Source organism: Camponotus floridanus, unplaced genomic scaffold, assembly GCF_003227725.1.
Source record: "Camponotus floridanus strain SB8 unplaced genomic scaffold, Cflo_v7.5 scaffold21, whole genome shotgun sequence".
NCBI classification, from domain to species: Eukaryota; Metazoa; Arthropoda; class Insecta; order Hymenoptera; family Formicidae; genus Camponotus; species Camponotus floridanus.
Window position 1 is genome coordinate 1,151,786 of NW_020229337.1, and position 24,206 is coordinate 1,175,991.

The 24,206-nt window shown below is 42.4% G+C and overlaps 4 protein-coding genes across 9 annotated transcripts in view; 3 read left to right on the forward strand and 1 right to left on the reverse strand.

The window, feature by feature from the left end:
• Window positions 1–5,068, forward strand: part of LOC105253948 (paired box protein Pax-5) — a 152,407-nt gene extending 147,339 nt beyond the window's left edge. For all 5 annotated transcript variants that reach the window (XM_025408409.1, XM_025408410.1, XM_025408413.1 and 2 more), the window contains 2 exons: window positions 472–567; window positions 1,528–5,068. In XM_025408409.1, coding sequence (XP_025264194.1) covers window positions 472–567; window positions 1,528–1,763 — 332 coding nt within the window. In that variant the 3' untranslated portion in view covers window positions 1,764–5,068. The remainder of the gene's footprint in view (window positions 1–471; window positions 568–1,527) is intronic.
• A 996-nt stretch (window positions 5,069–6,064) lies between these two features.
• Window positions 6,065–11,274, reverse strand: LOC105253943 (cysteine-rich protein 1). The gene is made up of 3 exons (XM_011262324.3): window positions 11,054–11,274; window positions 6,461–6,613; window positions 6,065–6,198 (listed from the first exon to the last, which is right to left on the reverse strand). The coding sequence occupies exons 1-3, from the start codon at window positions 11,091–11,093 to the stop codon at window positions 6,155–6,157; spliced, it is 237 nt and encodes a 78-aa protein (XP_011260626.1). The 5' UTR covers window positions 11,094–11,274; the 3' UTR covers window positions 6,065–6,154.
• Window positions 11,275–11,276: 2 nt separating this feature from the next.
• Window positions 11,277–16,998, forward strand: LOC105253942 (transient receptor potential channel pyrexia). Of its 2 annotated transcripts, XM_011262323.2 has the most exons (10): window positions 11,277–11,376; window positions 12,972–13,229; window positions 13,309–13,561; window positions 13,725–13,927; window positions 14,002–14,223; window positions 14,325–14,653; window positions 15,136–15,391; window positions 15,813–16,106; window positions 16,255–16,526; window positions 16,625–16,998. In XM_011262323.2, exons 1-10 carry the CDS (start codon window positions 11,320–11,322, stop codon window positions 16,791–16,793), a joined length of 2,313 nt encoding a protein of 770 aa, XP_011260625.1. In that variant the 5' UTR covers window positions 11,277–11,319; the 3' UTR covers window positions 16,794–16,998. The 2 variants fall into 2 exon arrangements, with proteins under 2 accessions (XP_011260625.1, XP_011260624.1); XM_011262322.2 differs by lacking the exon at window positions 11,277–11,376 and having other exon boundaries at window positions 12,757–13,229.
• Window positions 16,999–19,743: 2,745 nt separating this feature from the next.
• Window positions 19,744–24,206, forward strand: part of LOC105253941 (protein pangolin, isoforms A/H/I/S) — a 176,300-nt gene continuing 171,837 nt past the window's right edge. Inside the window, exons 1-2 of the mRNA XM_025408455.1 lie at window positions 19,744–21,077; window positions 21,218–21,296. Coding sequence (XP_025264240.1) covers window positions 20,925–21,077; window positions 21,218–21,296 — 232 coding nt within the window. The 5' untranslated portion in view covers window positions 19,744–20,924. The remainder of the gene's footprint in view (window positions 21,078–21,217; window positions 21,297–24,206) is intronic.

Genomic DNA, 24,206 nt, shown 5'->3' on the forward strand with positions numbered 1-24,206 from the left:
GACGACGATTTCCGTCCGTCAGAGAGACAATCGCGTACCAATGGAGGATACTATGACGACACATATTTATCCTTAGTAGATGTGTATAATATATTCTTTTCTTATTTATATTCCTTGCGTAATAAATATAATTAGTTTTTGCTTTATCTCCAACATTTCTTTTCTTCAAAGAGAGTTGTTATTACCATGTTGCTTAATGATAATTATAATACAGCGAGAGATCGATTATCTCGAGGAATAGTAATGAGAACTTGATACAAGTGCCGTGAGTTTTTTAATTACTCTGTAAAATCATCTTGCAACGCGAAGGTCTGCTTAAATTACCCCTTATTACTGGCGCATTTTCGCGCGCGAGCCGCAAGAGACGAGTTTCGGAAATTAATCGAGACATTAACATAACGCGACTGTCGGAGACCTGTTGGAAACGTCTGTCAACTCGCGCTAATCAGCTTATCATCGACTTTTGTTCAGGTGGTGGCGATTATGCGTATAGTGCTGCGTACTCCCAGTACTCGAGTGCACCCTACAGCGGCTATGGTTATGGGGCAGCGACAAGCGGGTTGCTCAGTAAGTAAACAGTGAGTATTAGTACCGATTAGATCAGGGATGAATCGAATATACGAAGGCACGGCAGAGCTGCAATTTTCCCTTCTTCCGAGCCATCGCCATCGATTATCGAGAAAAAAATTCGCGATCATTCGCAAAATCCAGTAAAGTCGCAGGCTATTACGTGCAACACTCGGAAATGCCAAAATTTTTCTCTCGACAAAAACTTTGACAGATACGCAAGCCGCAGATGTAATTTCGCGCGATCCAATTTCGTTCTTCATTAAAACGCGAATTAATCGACTCGATTCGTATGAGATAACGCCGAGCTCCTAGTTCCATGCGTTATTCTACTACGGTTTCAATCCTAGGTAACGCTAGACAAAGATCGCGATACCCTCTCCCTCGGTGAGCGTACATGGATGTAGAGGAGAAGGCGCGCGTGCAGAGAGAGGAGCGAATAGAATAATAAAGCACTCTTTTCTCTCTCTTATATATATCGGACACGCGATACACAACTAATCTGTAACACGTAACGCAGATCCCGTTCGCGATATCTCGCAGCGTTCTCGCTCCCCTTCCCCTGTCGGCGCGCACGCTCAACTTATTCCTCCTCGTTCCCGATATTCCACGCGAGCGTTACGTGAGGTGCTATAATTAAACGCGAAAATTAGATAGGTGTGCACCGCGGAAAGCAATTTATTCCATTTTAATTCCGCGCGCGAAAACGTCGTTGCGAGGAAACCGCCTGAATATGCAACGCTGTAAATTGCTCGCGAGAGACGAGAGAAATTTAGATGCGCGCAACGTAAACTCCCTTGTAACATTTCGAGTACTTTAATCGTGGCATTAAACCCGGCAAGGATTCGACATTATCGTCGCGCAGAATACGTTGAGCAGGAACATAGACTGTTGACACAGACAGAGAGATCCACAGATTCGAGCCACGACGAACGTGAAATCGCCCATCTCTCGTTCCAGATTCCACGTACTACTACTGCAACGGAGACACGTCCACCCACACGTCGCAGCAGGGGGGCGGCGGTGGCGGCGGTTGCACCGGCGGTGGTCCGGAGAGCAGCGCCGACGTGGCCAGCCGTTCGCCCCTGGCGGCGACGAGAGCCAGCAGCGGGGCCAGCGCGGCCTCGCCGACCGGAAGCGCGTGCACCAAGCCGGACCACACCTCCGTCACGCCGACGGACCTCTATCTCGCCTGATGGTCGAACCGCGCGAATATCGGGGGGAATGGCCTCTGGCCGAGTGTCCTCCCGGCGATCGGCGGGGAGGCAGCGGGCTCTGCGACAACGGCCGCCATATCACGAAGAGACACCACGTCGAAATTAAGCAATGATCTCTGATTTAACCGCATCGGGAAGGCGCGCGGTGGAGGGTTCGCATGTAGAATCTATTGAACGAATCAACGACAGCAGAGGAAGATCGAAGAATCTTTTGGGACGTCGATGGAAACCTGGTAAAACGACGTTTTCGGATTAGAGACGTCGAAGAGATTCTAGAAATTTTGTAAACGTTGAACGTGGATCGGAGGGAGAACTTGAGAATTCTGATTTAATTGATAAGCGCGCGATGTGATACCAGGTAAAGCGAACTTGATGCGAGTGACGTCGATCGTGTCGAAATTGGCGTACAGAGCTCCCTCGCGTCGCCGCTACAAATGTCAGTTACTGCGTTTTATTTATTTCCATTGCGATCCGAGGAAACAATCGTCGATCGATTTCGATCAATCGATCGACTCGTAAATTGCCGACAATTGGCGGCGACGCGAGTAGATCGAACGCTCGAGAGTCGATCACGTCGTAGACGATATCGCTGCGGCTCTCTGGACAGAGCACGCGGTGATAGGTAGTTTAATTTAATGATCCTCAGTTAGCGTAATTTCCGCGCGATGGTCCACGCGAGCGCGCGCTTGCGTTAGCAAACGTAGTCGCCGACCATGTAAATATATATAAATTGAACATATATAAATAAGAATACAAAAAATATATATATATATATATATTATATATATGATCTGTGTAAACAAAAAAGTCAAGCGCTCCGATGGCACGTTTATTCTCTCCCGTAGGCACGACGAACCCCTCCTCATCCCCTAAGAGTATCGTAGAATATAACTCGATAAGTTTGAGATTTTTAAATCAGGAGTCGACGTAACGATCACTACTGTTAAGGATATTATATATATTTTTTGTAGAAACCAAAGACCATACACACACACAGACATACACGAAATGCGCGAGCAAATCCATAAACACATGCACGTACACATGTCACACGCGTACCACCCACGCACGCAGCACGCACAGGCATTGATACACGTAACGCGGATAGTCGAACGAACGAGCACGTCGCGCAACTGCGGCAAAAAGCGTGCTGGTTTTGAGCGGCGGATATTTTTCCGCACGGATGTATCACGCGTAATCGCGAGCGGCGTGTATAGGATCGACGTAAAGTCATTAATTAAAGAACAAAATAATGGAGATAATTGAAATAAAAGAGATAGCTTAAACAATTTTAAAATTAAAATATTCTTTCACTGTCCATGCTCGATTAAAAAAGAAATTTGTTGTCAAGATAAGCATGTGAATCGCAGCAGGATATCGAGCGCCATTGTATGGAGAGCATTCGTACTCGTGATAATTAGCGCAAGTCGGCGCATGGACATTTCCTCGACGGCCCGGCGATCACGCTCGTTCCCCCGTTCCGTTCGACGCGCTTCCGCTTTACGGCGGAAGCCGTGCTGCTTCCCGCTCACCGTCGGGCAGAACGCGCCCGAAGAAGATTATCACGAAGGCGCAATTAGCGGCCGGGCGCGTCGGTGATTTTTAATGAGAAATTACGCTCGCGCGAGAGAGCAGTTCCCCGATTTAATAATCGCGCTAATCATTGACGCCTCGGCAGCGGCACGCGCTACCAATTTCATGCGTCTCGGAATTAATTCAGCCAGTACGCCGTACAACGTTGTAGATCAGAAATTGCTTGGCGATACTTAATCCGACAATTTCTAGTCACACACGCGCGCACACATATATATACATACATACATACATGCATACATACATACAATGCACACATACACACATACGTACACAAATATACTCAAAGGGAAGGTGCGCTAGTGAACAAAATATTGCAATATGTTTGAAGTAATCCAAAGGCGAATATTGTCTTATAATGTTAAACAGGTCGATGTGTAAGAGACATTATTTGAACTGTTAGCGTCGATCCAAAGCGCACTCGCGAAATCGAAATTATCGATCCTAGCTAACTGGCCAAATTTCCCAAATCTCTCACCTAATGTTCCGTCCGTGTCGATCGCCTTTCGCCCGATAATTAGACCGTATTCACGAGGATCAAACGTTTCGTCCCCCACATCATGTTTTTTGCATTACGCTCTTTAGCAACTTTTATCTTGATTGAAAGCTAATTAACAATTGTAATTAGCGATTGCAAAGAAAATCATTTAATTGTTAGTCGAACGGCAAATTGCGATATTACTTACACTCACAATAGCGTGATACGAAGCCGTGCGGGAAGGTATAAGCGCAGATGCAGAAAAAAATGCGAGATTGCTACCGTTTTCTTCTTTCGCGCTCTCTATAAATCCCGGCGACACAACTTTCCCAGTTCGGTACCGTCGAACGAAAAGCACAAATTTTTAGAATAGTTCGAAAAGCGATAACGAATGCGTATACGTTTGCATCTTGAATAGCCGAACATCGGCTGGATGTTGCGTCCGATGCTCGGTGCGATTATCCCGCGATCGATTATTGCATACTTATACATTGTTATTTTATTGCTATTATCGTAATGAAGCTGATTATATATATATTAATTCTTATTCTATTTGCTATTTTCACTATTTTCATTATTTTATCACGATTATTATTATTATTATTATTATTATATTATTATTATTATTATATTATTATTGTATCATCATCACACACATCTTTATTATATTATTATTTAATACCTTTATTATTTATTAATTGTAATGATGACCTATGTGTAATAAGTTTTGCCAAAGAACCTGTCGAGAGAGCAATATTGCAGTAAACGTTTTCTAGCCTCCATAGGAGAAAAAGCAGTCGATGAAGCACGATTAATAATATTGAAAAATTAAGTGTGAAAAACGCAGAGATAAATGACTGTGCGCGGCATTCAAGCGATAGGCGAAAAATTTATGAAAATTGTCCGCACAAATTGTAGATTCGCGAATCTCTGTGAGATTTCGACTCGAGGATGCCGCGGCCGTGCATTTTTAAATGAACATAATTGTCTCATTTTATTTCGTTTCGTCTCCCGTGTGATATTCTTGTTCCGTGCGCCGCTCTTGCCGAGTCTCGCTGTTGATACTTGCAAACAAAACTCTGTACATCCTTTTTAAATAAATATGAGGTTTATATGAACGTGGTCTCTACGCTTTTTAACTCTCTATAATTTCTTCCCTCTTCATCGTATATTATGTATTTTAAATAAATATATAACGTTTATATGAACTTCATTTCTATGTTTAATTACCTATAATAACTTACTTTTTTAACATATATTGTCAAAGACACGTTCAAGATTAAAGATTTTATATATGTGTAATAAATAGCTAATGATGTACTGCAAAAATCAAAGGTATCTGCAAAATATCATTAAAAATAATTATCGTTGGCTCTTTTTCTAAAGCACGCGCAATTTAACTTATCTAGATATCAGAGAGAATTTTTTAAAAATTACTTTTTATTATTCACACTAATATTATAAAAGAAAGAAATATTAAAGATAAAGTTAAATTATCAGTTCTCTTATCGCAGCATTGTATTAGATATAGTAAAATTGCGATAGAGAGTTACGATAGATGCAATAAAATATAAATATACATCCTTTAACTATTTATAACGCGTATAAAACATATTTTTGTCGCATATATATATAATGAGCACAATATTTATATTTCTCAAATTGTAAAAACTAATTAAATATTTAAAGCTGAGAAGAGGTACATTTAGCGACATCTGTTTGCAGTCATATAAATTCCTGTGCAGAACATCGATAATGACAGAATAATTTACAGAAAAATATTTTCATAAATTATAAGAGAGTAAAATTTTATATTATAAATATATAGCTCATTTTTATACGAGAATTTTCAATTTTCAGCCTTTTCCATTTATGATGGCAATGCATCTGTAGTTGTAAACGTATATCTCTCCTTTATCGGCGTTATGCAGTCTGACAGATCAGAGAGCATGTAACCTGCACTATCTATATTATCGCTATACGATATTTTAATCTATTAAGAATGTGTATAGATATGGGTGTTAGAAAAATATATAACATAAAATTTAATTTTTCTTCCTTATATATAATATTATATTCAACAGTTGACAAATGTTGAATATATCTTTCCAATATATTCAATAACACATACACATTCTCGGAATATTTTGTAGAAAATAGAAATATTTACCTATATATAAATATCCGGAATTAATAATAATGATCATTATCTTATTTAATCGCATATTTGCTCCTTGTGTTCAAAATTGTACAATATTGTATATTTTAACTTAAAAAATATTGTTGCCTTTATATATATTTACTTATTGTAAATATAACTTTCAGCACCGCCACGTCCAAAACCTGTAAGCATAATAATCGCTTCGTTAGACGGATCTCCTTGATATCGCAAGCGGTGGAAAAATTTAATTTGAAAACAGTAATGTAAAGTGCGATGAGATGTGCATATAAACGAGTGAAATAAGGGGATGAGAGAGATACATATTAATTTAATATATTAAGAGCAGAGGACACGACGACGTTCTGCGAAGGGTTTTGAATATGAAGCAGTTTTAGGAGAAACGAAGCGCAACGCGCTCAAGCCAAGACGAAGCTTTCCACTTACCTCCTGGACCGAATAGGGCTGCATAGCAAGGGTGATTGCAATAGGGTTTCCCTTCGTGCTCGGCATGACCCCCGGGTGTTAGGGTCTTATTGCATTTCTCGCAGCGTAAACACGAACCGTGCCAATCTTTGCCTAAGGACGTCTTCCTCTCGGCTGCAACACAAGATGAATGTTAACGCGCGTTTCGTAACGTAAAAGGTGGTTCACCGCGGCGGAACTGGCCGCGCTTTCCATATTAAATTTTATCTTCCTACGCTAATGCGAAAACCGCATTAGCGTATCGCTTCTCAAGCGCGTTTGCTAACGCAAGAGTAATCACTGTGAAGGAAACAGAATTTAGTGGGCACACATGTTAATGACAAAGGATGATGGACAAACCGGACGGTAATGTTACTTGAATGATATATTTGCAATATCCGAAATGAAATGAGATCTGAAAGAAAATAATATTTAATAAAAATAATTTTACCAAAATAGTATTATGTCGTCTTATTTGCAGTAAAATCTAAAGCCCCAAGTGTATTGAACACGTCTGAATTGTGGATGATGAGAATGAGAAAACGGATGGTATGAACCTTTCCATTAGCAATTTCGAAATTAGAAAATCCAATGTCAAAGTCCCGATGGAATCAATCGGTGTATGTTATTTGTTAAAGGCGCGAACGCGAAACATTCTGCGGGAGTATTTCACAAAGGATGTCGCGTCGTCTGTAGATTCCAACAAAAAAAACCCTTAAATCTCCCTCGTATGCGAGTCACATTATACGTGTACCTCAGCTCAGTTAACTCCCAGATGCATCTACGGAAATTTGCATCGGGATGTGCATACGAAAAGCTCACCCTTGTTACCATAGGATTGTTGGAAAGAAAGATGAAGCGATACAAAAGAAAAAATACAAGACTCATTCAGATTATATTTTTTTGAGATATTGCAAATTTTATACGATGTCGTTTTATTACATCTTTTGTTATTTGTGTTATGTGTATGTAAATATATATTTTTAATGCTAAATTTATTCTGGATTATCAATTCTAAATATTTGGAAAGACAATAATTGATCGCATGCATTCTTTAAATAAGACAAATATATCACTTTAGTGATCCTCAGTAGTTATCAGTAGATAATATTATTAATTAATCATATATGAGATTAAATATATTGATAAGGATAAATCTCCTTAGTTGGCTTATAATATAATTTTCCGCGGAGTAATTTTTGCGATTTTCCGCATTAACTAAAAATTCGCGAATTCCGTTTTAACTTACGAGAGTTGACATTTCATTGACTTCTAATACCCTTATTCATGAATATAGCTCATACGTATCCGGCGACTCGACAAAAGATTCGACGAAAGCCGGAGACCGATTTTTTTTTCCTCTGCTACGGCGTATCACGCCATTAGAGCGTATCAAACCTCGCGGGGGAGACAAAAAAAAGAGACATAAAAAGAAAGAAAAAAAAGAGGCAAGAGAAAACCGCAGCGAGCTGGTGGTTGCATTCAAACGCTCCACCGTGTCTAAGAAGGAGCACAAAGGGCGGTAGCGCCAGCGAGGGAAATTGGAAAATGACGAGACGAGAGTGTGCAGTGGGTGCGCATCGGGGAGGAGGAAAGGATGCATCGGTAAAAGCGCGAAATGCAGCGGAGGATGAGGAATATGGCGAACGTACGGCGGAAGAGAAACAAGATCCAAGAGAGAGAGAGAGAGAGAGAATGCGCGCGGTGTGTATCGCGGGTAAGAAGGGTGCGCGCATAAAGGGCCATTAGTTAATTAACTCCTAATTATCTGGCGACGGAGAAGCGGGCGCATAATCGTCAGCGGCACATTCGCCGCGCGCGAAAAGGTAGAGACAGTGCCGTGAACGCGATTCGTTGTACCCGGGGAACTAAACAATCAGCCACCGCCGTCGTCGTCGCTACGTTGATTGCATAGCTTCCCTCGGAACGTCATTCTCCCTTCAACCTTTGGGTCCTCCGGCCCCGTCGTTTCTTTCTCTCCCTCGACCTCGTCGACCGAGACCGTCTCTTGTCTTCCACCGCGATCCTCGCCCACGCTCGCTTCTTTTCAAACCATCGTCCGCAGCTATCGTACCTTCCCCCTCTTCCCTCGCACGGTGCCTTCTTCCCTTTGGGTACCCGAGAAAACCCCTCGGAGATCTCGCATCACGCCGGTTCCTTCTCCCTCTCCCTTTCCAACGGTAGCGGGGGTTGCGGCGGGAAACTCCAACCTACTCTCTTCGCGGGTTCTCTTCTTCTACCTTTTCGTATCATGAGACCTAGCTATTCTTCTGCAAACCTGTTTCATGCTGCGTCTGTGTTGTTCTTATTAGTACCTGTGCGCGCGCGTGCGATATATACCAACCGCGTCTCCTTTGTTGTTGTCCTCACGGCTGGACAGTTTATCGTTGTGTGTTGCACTTTGCCCGATGCAGTTTCCTTGCTCTTATCCCATCGTCGCATTTCACGTCACGATTTCTCCTTTTCTCGTTTCTCTTTTTGAATTAGCATACTTTTTTTTCTTTTATCTATATTTGACAAATGCAGACACGCAATATATAATTCAATTGCTAGCGTGAAAAAATTTCAATGACTCGCATTCGTTTTCGAGCATTTTACACGGAAAGGGAGTGTCCCTTTTTTTCCAACCCGTCGTCATGACCTAACATTCGTATCGCACGTTCATTCGTGCCGCGTGAAAAATGCAGTCAATTCCGTTAGTGTCAGCGGGCTTTAAAAAAGTTTCGGGAGGAAAAACAAGTCAATGAAAAATGCACGTCTAAACGCGAAACTGACACGCGTCGACTTTTTTTCAGATTCCTGTCCTTGTCTATCCTCGGAACGAGACGCATCCAAGATGGCCTTGTTCCCACGGATCATTTGATACGCGTATAAAAAATAATAGACCAAATAATAAATAATTAGTGAATATTCTATTATATAAGGTTAAGACAGCTCAAATACACTATTTGATACGAGTATCAATCGTGTAAGCTAAGCCATCGTATATCGAATTTTTCGCGAATGTATCAGTTCTGGAATCTAAAAAAGAGAACCTTGGACTTTGCAGGTGAATGCGCATGATAACTATCCGTCTACAGTGTTTATCTATGGCCGGACAGAACTATTATGCGCAATGCGTGAGTCTCAAAGTGCACATTCGACTAATAGATAACGTTATCACCCGCGGAACGTTCCGCCGACTACTAATTACGGTACAAGTTACAAAGTACGATGCAATATTATAACGCGTTTGAAGTAGGTTTCGAGGCCGTCGTTTCCTTGTTTTCGAAAATCATCGTCGATAACGGTCGTCCGATTTTCCGAATGTAAAAGCGAATTGTAACGCGCATAGACGAACTGATGATGAGCAGACGTCATTCGTTATGAAACGTTATGCCAACTTAATCTCATGCAAATCTGCGGTCTTTCGCAGCTTAGTGCAGCTTCTGCTGAAACTACGAATTGTTTAGTCTATAAAAACTCTGATTGGATTATTCACACTCTATCTACTTGTAGTAAAAAACTCGAGTCTTGAATACAGTGAAACGGACTGACATAATATTTGCCGAGGTGAATTCCGAGGTCGTTTAATGATATCATTGATGTCGTCACCGCGGGTTTACCATTTCAAGTATTTATGTTTGTCTGATATTCTATCCCTTTTTTGTACAGCTTAAATCTTATGAATTCAAACACAAAGATAGACAGACAAACAGATAGATAGATATATATTAAGAGAGAAAAGAGATAGAGATAGAGAGAGAGAGAGAGAGAGAGAGAGAGAGAGAGAGAGAAAATATTTTATATTATACATATATATTTTTATATAACATACATTTTATATTGTATTTATCTCTTTTTCTTTCTTTAAAAGAATATATATATATGAAATTATAAAATATAAAATATAAATGGCATATATTTATATGCAAGTCGTACCATTAATAGTATTGCATTCTATTTATCAAATATGATTTCTATATTTCTGCATTTTCCGGGAAGATAATAATAATAATAAAAAGATATAGTTACATATATATAATATCAAAGAAAAAGAGAAATAAAAAATTTATGCAATATATTCTCTACTTTTAATTACTCTAAACTTTCATATCATGCGACGCACACAGTTTACAAACTCGTGAATTGTGATTATTACGTTACGTCTTTATCGATGTGAGATACTCAATAACCTCTTTTCTTCGCTATATAAATGATTGACACAATAACTTATTACGTAATTGCGCTTACGAAACAGCAGTGCTCGAGAAAAATTTTTACAAATAAAATTATGCCACTTTCAATCTTTTCACTTTTCCACTCTCGAAGAGAGACGAGAGTGACATGAGAAAATAACTCGAATACAGGATTAGTTTAAGAGTCACATTAAATTAGTAAATAAAGCTTTACTCTCTCTATACATATAATTCTACTAATTGTAAGATCACAGATTTCTCGATGCTACGAACGTAAAAGATGATCTTCGTTTACGATTGTCACAAGGTACACTTCGTAGAATCGGAAATTTTCGACCCGTGAAAATTATACTAGTTTCGACGTCTTGGCGTCGCGATAATATAATTGTCATCTTACCAAAGTACACAGGTTTGTCGCACTTTGGGCAATTCGGCATCTCGTTAGGCGTACCGACTCCTAGCTCGATTGTGCGTCTAACTAACGGAAAGATGCTCTCAGCGGCGTAGCCAGAAGCGTACTGGCCCTGAGAGAGGCCCGGCAAGGTAGTAACGCGACGCTCTCTCCAGTTGATTGAGCGTGTGAACGTGTGTTAAGGCTAACGGCTGCACAAACCGAGAGTCCGGCCCCGGCTGTGGCCGCGTGTGTCTTAAGCGTCAGGGCAAATGTTACCTGTGCTCGCGTCGTTATGCAATTCCGTGTGCGAGCATCTACGCGTGTCCGTATGTATACACACAGGGTGTCTTGAATACACCGCACGCTTTGTGGAATTCTTTAGCACCTGCCATTAATAATTACCCTCCATCTCGATAGAATTTTTCCGCAGTTCTCTATAGCGTTACTTCCTCTATATCTAATATGGAATTATAATAGAAACTGCCAGCTCATTTATCGGCTTTGCCCGCTGCACGCATCAATAATTTAAATTTTATATCAAATGCTATTCTATACCGTTTATATCCGTATTGCGAATCTAAAAATGCATATAAATATAATGAAAAGTAGTTTTCTTTATTTTCTTGTTCTTTTATTTATTAGACATTCTACATATAAAAATTGCTAAATAATGTACATTTTTTATTTATCGTTTCTTTGTTTTACTTTTCATTGTAACCAAGTATTATATATATTTTAAAGAATTACATTGCAAAATTATAATAAACTCATTCATCCCATGGTTTATTTATTCAATTAAAAATAGTGATCGCTTCAGAAATATTAATAGGTTTCGTATGTACCTAGAAAAATCGATTCTAATCGAATTCCTGATCGAAAAATTAGTAGAAAAAAATGTGAAGAATCCGGGACATTCTGTACGTGTACCAGATACTAAACTAGTAACGGACGGAGCTCGAGGTTGGCTTCGTTCGATGCGTTCGTTACTTTCTTCTAACGCGCTACGAAGTAATCCCGTTAGCTCTATTGTGAACAAATTCGTTATCAAAACGCGACGCAGGTTCACGAGCATTCAGATCGATAGTTCGTTACACGCGAATATAACGGAACGGAAGGTATCAAGAGGTATCGAACGGCGGAATGCACTCGCTTCGAAGGTATTTACTCATAAAACTGCAACGCGATATCCACGAAATTAATTAATTATCGGAATTTAGGTCGGGGGAGGAGACACCGCGTAGCTACGCCCGCGTAGCCGGAGGGCGATGTGGAAAATTCCGCTGCGAATTTTGGAATTTATTTTAACGAGATTATACAAATATCCGGGGCCGCGAGTTATTCGCCGCTGTAAAAAAAAAAAAAAAACGTTCAACGTTCGACACGCCGCGATCTTTACTTTCCGCAATGCGATGCGTTTATAATTATCCTGTACGCGCGCGTTAATAGAATACGAGATCTTTATCCGATAATAGCGGTTGTGTAAACATACAGGGGGAAAAAAAACATCGGATGCATCGGAGTCCATGAGTAATTATATGTCAATTAGATTATTTACGAGCTACGCGGAACTGAGGAACGCGAATTAATGCGATATTAAAACAGGCTCGCGCGCCGAAATAAGAAACACGACCACATCCGCTTCGCGTGCCCACATCCGCTCGATAGCGATTAGATAGCGATTAGATGCCCGCGTTAATTGCGCGCGTCGCGCGCCAGTCGTTGGCGAGCGTTATGGGATTCGCGGGCCCGTGATTAATTCGCGCCGTCGATACGAAGGAGAAGAATGACAGCGAAGCACGAATGCGACCCGGATGACGTCGCGCTCGTGTCGGCGATCGAGAACGGCGAGTTCGATCGGGCGAGCGAGATTTTGGCGCGCGACAGTCAAAACGGACACGTTCACCCGGTGGGTGCTCTCCAGGTGACGGCTCTGCAGGTGGCTGCCTGGCAAGGGAGGATCGATCTGTTGGATCGACTGTACGAGAAAGGTGCTGGCGTAAACGACGCGGATAAAATCGGCAGATGCGCTCTTTATTACGCGGCGCATCGCGGAAACATCGACGTGACAGAGTGGCTTCTCCGACACGGAGGATGCGTCGACGCCAAAGTCGGGATCTACTCGTGCACCAAGAGCAGCCCGGATACTTCGTTGATGACATCTTGTTTCGTCGGAAGAAAAGTTCGTATCGCGAGAAGAATCATCGAGATTTTATTAAGCTCGGTTTAAAGAATCTTATTCTTCCCTTTCGTCGTTTCAGTTGCCGTTACCCATGTGCTGGGGAAGGACACCTTTGCACGAGGCGGTGAAGAATAATCATGCCGACGTCGTGCGCGCTTTAGTGGAACACAGCGCAGATGTGAACGCAAAGGATGAGCGCCTCATCACTCCTTTGCTCTTGGCGGGGAGCGCGGTGAATCGCGATGACCTCAAGGAGATGACTAAGTTTGTGGAGATCGTCAAGATTCTGGTCGCCGCGAAGGTGTTCGTCAACGTTATTCATCCGGACACGGGTATTATTGATCAATCGAGCGTTACGCAATAGAATCGCGCTGTGTGCCATCGTCGCGGTTTTTACTCGACCGCAAATTCGTCAGCGCCGAAAAAAAAACTCCCGACAATGTCACACGCCGTCTCTCTGTCATTCGAGTTTACAATCGCGCGCAATTCCATCAGGTACCACGGCGTTGCATCACGCGGCGATGCTGGGCAGCGCAGAAGCGACGGAGATATTATTGTCGAACGGCGCGTGGCCGATGTACAAGTGCAAAAGCTCCGGGAGCACGCCGCTTCACATTGTCGCGAGTACAGGAAGCACCGAGACGCTGATGGTCCTACTCGAGGCAATGTTACCTCATAACATTGACACTCGCGATCAGGTCGGTTTCATCGAATGCTTCTTTTCGCTTTGAGGAAGATAAACAAAATTGCATCGAAATGATACTTTGCTTAGATCAATCGTACGGCTCTTCATAGAGCAGCTTATCGGGGCCATCGCGAATGCGTACGAGCCTTGATCGAACACGGAGCTAACTTGGCCGCGACGACGAAGACCGGCATCACCGTCGTTGATGCCATATTCGCTCACATCCCACGACCATTGGCCTTTCTAACGGAAATTCTGGATTCTTGCGTACGAACGACCAATAATTCTCCTCTAGAGACATACGACAATGTAAGAATTGCTTGGACTTTAACGCGGGTAGTGACAGATATACTGTTCTTACTCTAAGATATATCATCGTTATTAAGTTCTGATGAATGTTTCTGTTAAAGATCACTGTCGACTTTGGTACATTGGCTCCGAAGCACCAGATGCAAATGGCAGTAGTCACGGCTGTTATAGCCGCAGCGTCGGATATAACGCAACTGGCGATATTACAGCATCCACTTGTGGAGACGTTTCTCAGACTGAAGTGGGCGAGATTAAGAATATTCTTTTTCTTTCTTATGCTCGTGCATTTGTTCTTCGTCATTTCCCTCTCGATTTATGCCATAATGTTTATACGAGACGATACTGACCACGTAGTGACTAGAAGAATTCTCGAGATCTGTTCCTGTTTTTTACTATTTCATAATATGATTCAGGTTTTACTAGAGCCGAGGTAAATACGAGTTCAGATAATTAAAATTTGCCAGAGGAAAGATATCTTGAAATCGACATATCCCTATATTTCTCAACAATTAAACAATTAAACGTTGCACTTTATTAAAATGATGTAAACTTGATTCTTAGTTAATTTAGATACAAATTCATATTTTTTTGCATTTATTACTTTACACTGAAATCAGTTTTTGCAATTACAATTGTCAGTGTTTATTGGCGATAAATTTTTCATTTCAATTTTTATTTGCTTTACAAAAAATTTGTTAATAAAAATAAAAATAAAGTGTTTGAATAATATCGTTATTAAAACTGTGGTCTGAATCTGATAGGGAATAATCTTTAACAAAAATATTTGTAAATATTTGTAATAATTATTATTTTACAAAAATAAAATATGTCGATTTTAATATCTTTTCTCTACGTTTTTGAATGTTTATAAATTAACCTGTATATTCAATTATATATTTTTAAACATTTCAGACATTATTTAAGGCAACTCGAGACATGGTTATCATTCATATGCGCCACACTATCATTGATAACGTCAATAGCGGGCGAATTTGCAAAGTGTTCGAAGGAAGAAATTGAGTCTCATCAATGCGCGCACTGGGTATTGCATTCCATGAGCATCGCAATCTTGCTTAGCTGGATGCAAATGATGCTGTTAATCGGTCGAGTTCCAATGTGGGGATATTACGCGCTCATGTTCTCCACGGTATTGAAGAATATCCTAAAGGTTAGCCGAAATAATCAACTCTAATACTTTTCATATTTCGGAATAAAAATTATGATTAGATTTATATTCTTTATGAAAAATTTATCAAAATTATCACAAAATTTGATTTTCTTCTAAAATTATTCACTTTAATGACAATAACATTGAAATAATACGTTGTAATATGTAACCAGTCACGTAATTCGTCATGTATCTTTGTGCATAATCGTTGATCTCCGGATCGCTCGAGACTGATGATTCGCGCTTCCTATGACAAGCTCTTTAAGCATGAGCACGGTTGAAAAACAGAGAGAGGAGACAAATGTACAGATTGTAAAAGTCGCAGCGTGTCGACGATACCATATCCCATCGAGATCCCCTCGCCGCGCACCACCCCCGCGATTATAACGACGCGCATCCGGAGCTTTTTACTCCCTTTCAGGTTCTCCTGGCGTTTGGTTACCTGATTGTCGGATTCGCGTTGAGCTTTGCCGTTTTGTTCCACGGGAACGACCAGTTCCGCGATTTGTGGAGGGCCGTCGTAAGGACCGTGGTAATGATGATGGGTGAGTACGAGTACGAGGAGCTGTTCAGCAGAACCGAGAATGGCAGGATGTCTTTCCTGCCAGTCACAAGTAGAATCGTGTTCTTCGTTTTCATCATGCTTGCCAGTATCGTCCTGATCAACCTCATGATCGGTCTGGCAGTTAACGACATTCAAGGACTCGAGAAGGAGGTACAAATCGAATTCAGAGATCGAAATTTCTCTCTTTTCCTATACACTTTTACGTACAAATGATGCATAAGCTAACGATTCATCGATATGCAATTATTTAATTGACCAGAATAATCAGAGGAATTAATTGAATTAATTATCACATCAGGGTCACATACGTCGATTATTGAAACAAGCGGAGTTTGTCGCACATTTGGAGAGGGTGACATCACACCGAATCTTCCGCGGCAATTGGCTACATCCTTGCTTAAGAATTCTTTTACACTCTAGACGCGACATTCCCACAAAAATTACTCTCTTCTCGCGTGAAAATTATTTTTATCACGTGAATCATCTCACGGAATCACCTTCCAAGATTCCTGCCGATCTAGTAGAGGCTTTATTCCTGCTAGCTACCAAGACATTTTATAAGAACGACAAGTATGTATTACGCAATTGATAGACGTATATTCTTTACTATTTATAGCCTCGAAGATTAAAATTAAATCTTGCTAATGCAATGACGTGTTATTTTCTAGTTTGGCGAGTAAAAATATAGAGATTGGCGACGCGAAGCTGACTTCCATATTATCTAATTTAGAGGAACAAATACGAGAATTAAAAACACAATATTATCGCAATTTAATGAATCGGAGATCGTTGATGCGGCGTGGATTCAAAAGAAAGTCCGTACAAAGAAGATTGTAAATTATTAGCATACATGTGCATAATTGCAATTATTCATCAGCGTGACGAACGCGTATTAATTTGGCAGCGGCATTACTACAATCATGAAATCGAGTGTCATAGATACAACTCGCTTTATTTTGGCGACACAACATGACTTTCTTTCTAGAATAATTATTGGAAAGAATAAGAAGTATAAAACTGCAAAATGCACTTGCAAATGCAACACTGAAGCATAACGATAAGTCAGCGATCCACCTTGCCTTTTCAGCTGCATAAAGAGATCCGAGACACGTGCAAATGACGTACAGATGTCACCACGAAACTGGTTCGCGTTTCTGCAACCGCAAGCGGCAGAATCGCGCGTTTTATTTCGGTGCGTCGATTATTTTAAAATGAATTTAAATCCGCTCGGGTGCGGATTTTAAGAGACGCTAAATTTTTATAACCCGATCACATATTGTCGGTGGATGCCTCCGCTTTTATTGCCCCGCGATACGTCTCGCGGCGCGGCACTAAAGATAAAACGCTCGGTTTCGCTGAAATTAGCGACGATCAGGCAAGATTTACGCGTAATGACCGATAAGGCTGAATTACGCGATAATTAATGATATTTACGGTAGTATATAAACCGCGCGAGCTATCGTAGAAACCTCGAGCGCGTAGCCGTATCTCTGAATATATACGCCAGTATTAAAGATATTTTTTTTAATTTTATTTTCTCTCTCTTTTTTTCTCCAATCTCACATGCGTTTAACTAGCGAGTTTCCGCGTGCGCGTCTCCACATATCCGACTGCTAAAAAGCATAGACGGCCTGAGAATTGCGCGGCCGAAAAATATTGCGGAGCATAAATTATAAGCCGGATAAGTATATTTGCGAAATGCAGCGTACACGGTCTCTTTCCAACGGTACACATCGTATCGCGACGGCAAACTCCCACTGCGAAACCCCCGTGCAATTTCGCTGCCTCTTATTCGCCTTCCTGGTGTTTCCTTTTTTTAATTTCTTTTTTTTTTACAGAACGTCATGATTTTATAGGATTTCTGCGTCGATAATATGAGAGAGGAAAATCTATTCATCTATAAAAGAATATAAAAAATAAAAAATTTATTGTACATTTTTTAAATTTTACTTTATCTTTAATATATTTACATATTTAATTACTTTTAACTTAAATTATGTTTCGTGATAATAAAGATACAATTGATTTCATTGCGCATAAATTGCATTAGATTGAAAGACTTAAACATAGGGAGGACATTTTTAAAAACGATCACGTATAATGTTATGCACGATAGATTCGTCGCATTCGTGAAATTTGCGCGGTAGACTAATTAAAAATTTGTTAAATATAAAAAATTACGCACATACAGAAACGTATGTACAGTGATGCGGCTGAAATTTAGTTTGGGCAACGGTTTAAAAGGGAACAACGGTGGAGCAAAAAACGGGAGTCGAAAAACTCGCTTGAAGGGAGTCCGCGAGTGCAGGCGACTCTCATGCACCGATGCGAATTTAGATGCTTTCATGACGTATTAAATTCGCTTCGTACGTTCTGTATACGTTTCAACGGCACAATTTCGGACTGTCGTCGTAATTTCGGGGACGCGGTCTCTGTTTTCTCGATTTTGCACCGCCAGAGAAAACACGGCTTTTCTCTTTTCCGTCCGCGTATATAATTTTCACGTATTCGAAACGCGCGAGCTCGCCGTGAATTACGGAATAAAAATATGTACGTACGCGAATGATGCGAAATTCTTTACCCTCCTCCTTTATCGCGAACACAAGTCACGAATAGAGACAAGAAAAGAATGACTCGGTAAAATCACGCTAAGTGTGAGAAGAGATTCCCTCCCCGTCCCATAATGCGTTTCTGAAATATTTCTTCTTTTAGAGGAAATAAGTTTTTTTTTTTAATTTTCCGAATGACTCGCGAAATTTAATCTCCACTCCAACGTTCTATCTGCAAGAAATGCGAGTTTTTGTTACTGTTTGAGATAATAAGAAATCACATTTGACGGATTTGTTCAGCAGGGTTAATTATCCCCTTGAGAATATATTAATTAAACTGAAATTGGTTGCACAACGGGCGGTAGCGGACACATAAATTATCATAAATTACCGCGTTCTTCCGCCGCTATGAAGAAATCACACGTGCACCTGCTCTAACGGGGGCTTCGCCCGTGGAAGCGCGAACGCTCGCGCGCGAAAATAAATTCATCACGACGCCGCCATCTTTTCGCGCGCGATAAATATGCAAATGTACGCACGACTATTACATATCCGGCAAATTTCGATCCGTAAAAGGAGCGCCGGGATTCGAGATTTTTTCTTGCAGCGAAAAAAAAGCTTGGAACAAAAATAAACACGTCAATCGGTGACGAGTATCGTCGTGGCTGCTGCGACATTCGAGAAAAATAAATAAACAAAAGAAAGGCCGTTTGGATTTTCCTACCTTTTTATCAGACGCGGGATAATTCGTCAACCAGCAAGGGACAGCATCTCGTATCGGCTGCGACTCCAGCCTCCAGCATCATCCAGGAACGGGAAGAAGCACGATCCTCTCTTCCTCTCCCTCTCTCTCTCTCTCTCATCAACGACGATAATAATAACACAACACGACGACGACAATAATAACAACGCGACAACACAAGGCTCGCGCAGTGGCGTCGGAGCGAAGACGGCGCCGAAACGGATCGGGCGAGATCGGAGTCGCTCGGGCGAGATCGGCTCGCCGCCTTGCCTGCCATGACTGGCCGAGCGCGGCGTCGCGGGGGAGCGAGATGGCGCGTCGGTGAGGGAAACCGCCGCGGTGAATCCGGCGTCGTGATTGGTCGCCGCGTGGGAGAGCCGCCCGTACGAGCTCACCGTCGCCGGCAGTCGGCACCGAGTATTCAAGTCGAGCGCGTCGAGGCATTCGGAGTCGCGGTGAGAGAGAGAATATTATATATACGCGTACATATATACGTGTATATATATATATATATAATATACATAATATACATATATATACACATATATAAGCGCGGCGGGAACACACGCAATCTCGCGAACGTCGCTCGTTAACACGTATACGGGCACGATGGCCGCCCGGCGCGTGTACCGTTCGCGACAAAAACAACAACAGTGCCGTACCTGTCGTCGTCGTCGTCATCATCACCGCCGTCATCATCGTAGCGTCGCATTCATCATGCGTCGTGTTCCGCTCGCAGAAATGTCGCGACCGCCGTCCTTGGCGTGCGTATACGCTAGTACGCGCGGACTCTCGTCGCGGTGCGAGCACTGAGGAGCCTTCGTCCGCGGCTAACGTCACGTTAGTGGAGAGAGAGAATCGAAAGCGGTAAAACGACGAGAGCGAAACGGACAGCTCGCGCTCCTCGCCCCGCTGCAAACTCGGCGCATTAATATACGGTCTGCCTTGTACATCCACCTACCTCTGTGCGCGTATCTACCGCCTCTTTTTCTTCTATATACATATATATCTGTCTCTTTTCTCGTCCTACGCTCCTCGCGCGGTTATTGCGGCAATCTTCCCACGCATATCTCTCTGTATCTGTATCTCTCTCTCTCTCCTTCTCCGGCGGCGACGACCGGAAATTAAACTCGCGCGCGAAAAGCGCGTCTCGTTCCGTCGGTAAGACGCGCGGAGTGTGCTTCTGACTCAAGTGACGTCACGTTGCAGGATTACCGCGGTCCACCACCGGTGTGCACCGGGCAGGTAGCGGCTTCCTTTTTTTCCCCTCTCGTCGTTTCTCGCGTCGAGCAGTGCGGCCTAACCTCGTCGCGCTCGTCGACAAGTGAACGGTTTTTCTGTGCTACGAAGTTGCCTCGGAACGCGCGTTGCACGCAGTGTGAAATTGGAATGGTCCGCGCGCAGTGAGACACGGAATCGAACGCGAATGTGAACACAGTGTATGATTCGAGGGTTTCCTCTTCGTTGAAAGTGCGAGTAAATTGTCGAAACGTCAACTACGCTACGAGTCATAGCTTCGAGTCTTGCCCAAGGGACTCTGAGCGCCTCCGGATCGCCGAATCGACCGGAAGGAGCGAGAAGACACGCCTCTTCCCCTTGTCTCGCCCGCTACCTCGTCGATAAGGACTACGAGAGGAAACCGGGGGGACGGTGGCCGTCGCTCGCGTGCCCGCAATAATGCCGCACGTGAGCAGCAGCGGCGACGGCGGCGACGAGCTCGCCACCGAGGACGAGATCAAGCTCTACAAGCATGAAGGCGAGGAGGACAAGACGTCCTCGGAGAACCTCACCGAGGACAAGAGCGACCTCATCGACCTTACCGAATCTGAGGTGCGTCGGAGAATCTCTCGCTCTTTTCGTCGCGCACTTATCTCCTCCTCCTCCCTCTCTTCGACATCCCTCTTCTAACGCAAATCATCTTTCTTCCTCAGGACATCGAGAATAAAGTGCGTGCATATCGTGTGTTGCAGGAAAAAGTCGCGCTCGCCGGCGGAAGCTACGCGACGACGGGAAAAACGTCGACGAGATCCGACCTCAGCCCCGTTTTCGGTAAGTCCTCTTGATATCTCTCACTCGCAAGTTTCGAGGAAGCTTGCGTGTTTATTCTTTAGCTTAAGTTATCTTGGCTACTCAATATTTTCCGGGTACAACTCTTGGCTACTCAATATTTTCCGGGTTCAAGGCTCGTAAAAAAAATAAATACACAAGATGACTCACTTTTGTCGCGGAGAGTCGACTCCCCGCGAGCGACGCGGAATTTCGTCGCGTGAGTTTAATTATTCGTTAACCTGCCTCGTAATCCACCCGAGTAAACGGGATCGATACGCGATTCGTCGTGGTAAACAGCTGGCTAAAGTAAACGAAAGTAAAGCCGGCAATTGACAGACGACAATCGGTGTCGCGAAACTCTTCCTCCCCAAAAGAGCCCATCCTTTTCACCGAGTTATCCGCGCGATATCGACGCGAACGTTTGCAAAGCGGGTCGCGTGCATCGCGTATCATAAATAACGTAACGTACATTCCAAGTTGGAAACAATAGCGTCTCTAACTAGGCTACGCGACGCGAGAAAATATCATAGTCGAGATCGATCGATTTCTCGCCGGGCGATAGGAGGAAATTAAATAATAAACTTTCAGCGGCATCGTTTCTCAATGGTATCTCCGCACCTACGGGTATCCCTCTCTCTCTCTCTTCCTCTCTTTCTCTTTCTCGCGCGCGCTTAGATTAACGTCATTCGAAATCGATCGCGGGCACGATAAGTGCTCGGTCTCTCATAGCCGCTTTCACGGTCCGATGATAATCGCGTCTGTGTGCGTCGGCCGGAGAAAATGTGTGACTCGGATTCCCGGTTAGCTAGACGCTCCTGTTAATTTCCTCGCCATTACGCCGCATTACGTTGCACGTCGTCGAGAGCTTCTACGTCGTCGTCGTCGTCGACGGCGGCGGCCTTATTGCCCACATTCTGTCGCCGCAATAATCGCGAACGGCCCGAGGCAACGACGACAATGACACTTGGACAATTCTACGCGATCGCGAGAGAAAGAGAGAGTCGCTCTTATTGAGAGACGACGTCGCGATAGCAGCTACCCGCCAAGTTCTCTTTTCCTCCTGCGAGGATCCGTCATTGCGATGATTACGAAATTTGGATACGAATAGATTCGTTGCGAGAGTTGGTTTTTGCACGTACGCCATTTCTCTTTAACTCATCTTTCATCGTTCGATTATTTTCTGCTCTAAGGACGGAGTATCTATTTATTATACTCGCGTTTTTGAATATGCATATATATTGAGGCTGCGATCTCATTAAAAATTATATTTCGGATAGCATGTCGAAAATAAAATGTTCTATTTAGCTTTTTACGAAGGTGAACGATTCTCGCGAGAAGAGATAACGTCATTGAGTGTCCCACAAAAAATGTAAACAGTGCACGTGTTCCTACGTTTCGTGCTTGTCTTCCGAGAAACGTCGCGAAAACCGTCACAGTTTCTCACCCCTCGATATCGTCTGCGAATTCTTGGAATTGGCGTGAATCTCTCTGGAAATATAAAAAATCCCATTAATCTTTTACGGTACGTTTTACTATCTAATACTCGAGAGATTCGAAACAAAAAGTTTTCGTTTCAATATCCAATTTCTCGTTATAAACAGACGTGGGCGTATCTGATTACTTTGGGGAAATATTATTTCCAGGTCAGAGTTTTTTTCTTTGAATTTTGTTGTCGATGTATATTTCTCAGCTTGAGTACCGAAGTGCCTTTCGTTTTTTTTTTTTCAACTTGAATTTATTTTTTCATATCGAATAAAGCTTCCGATGACAGATTCGTTACAGACAAATCGCTCCGACGTGTCAGTAACGTATACAATGAGATGCGTGCCTGACGTTCCCGTTGACCGCCTCTTCCTCTTCCGTGCCAGACTTTGTCACTGACAAATCGATGTCGCGCTACCGCGCACGCTGTCATGCTGTTGCCAAAACATTTTAATGAGTAACGTGGCCGCACGTCTCCCGACACGTTGTCTCTTGTTTGAGATGTTGCAGGCGCGATTACGGCACGTGCAAGTATACGTGTATATGTATATTTATATGTGTGTACATGATTATCGAATATATATACCGGAAACTTTGCGTCTCTCTTAAAAATATTCTCCGAACATTTTCGCGGCTTACGTAATCAAACGAAATACATAATCGCTTCATAATCGATGCCTCCCTCGATATATATCGTATCTTGTAAAATATATCAGGCGATCATGACTTATAAATCTTATTATTAAATAGCTAGAGTTTGCATTGATCGGATTCTATCATCCATGAATCACTTTCGCTTTGCGTATTGATATTGTGCACGCGAGGATACACGTTAATAGGGAGAAAAGGAATCGTTGCACTCTCCGTCAGAAAACGTGCAAAACGTTACGTCTGGACCCGTTGTAATCGCTTAAGTGGTTAATTATGGTTCTTCGAGGAAGACCGCGCGCGCCAGGCTGAAGCGGAATTAATCTTGGCATCGGCTGACTTCACTGGAGTTGCTTCTCGTGTTTCTTTTTTTTCGTCACTTGTATATACACGCGAAAACTAGTTATTCAGATATATATGCCGAGTAAGAGAAACAGAGAAAGACATATATACATATATTGCGTGTAATGTGGTGTGTCATATTTTGACATCACTTTTAACTAAACTTACAGTGCGTGCATCAATGCTTCATACATATTCGAAATTTCTTGTTTTCCCAGGCGTGCAGTTTACGCGTTTATGATTATAAAAGCAAAATATGTATATGTAAAACAAAGATGGTAACATTTGTGTATAAAAGGATTCGCATTTTTATATCGAAATTCCTGTTGCATGCGACGCGGTATATTTCTGTGATAATCCAATGGCATTGCCTGCGTCGGTTACCAAGGGGGATGATATTAACATAATATTGCAAAACGCAATGCCCGGGCATATTTC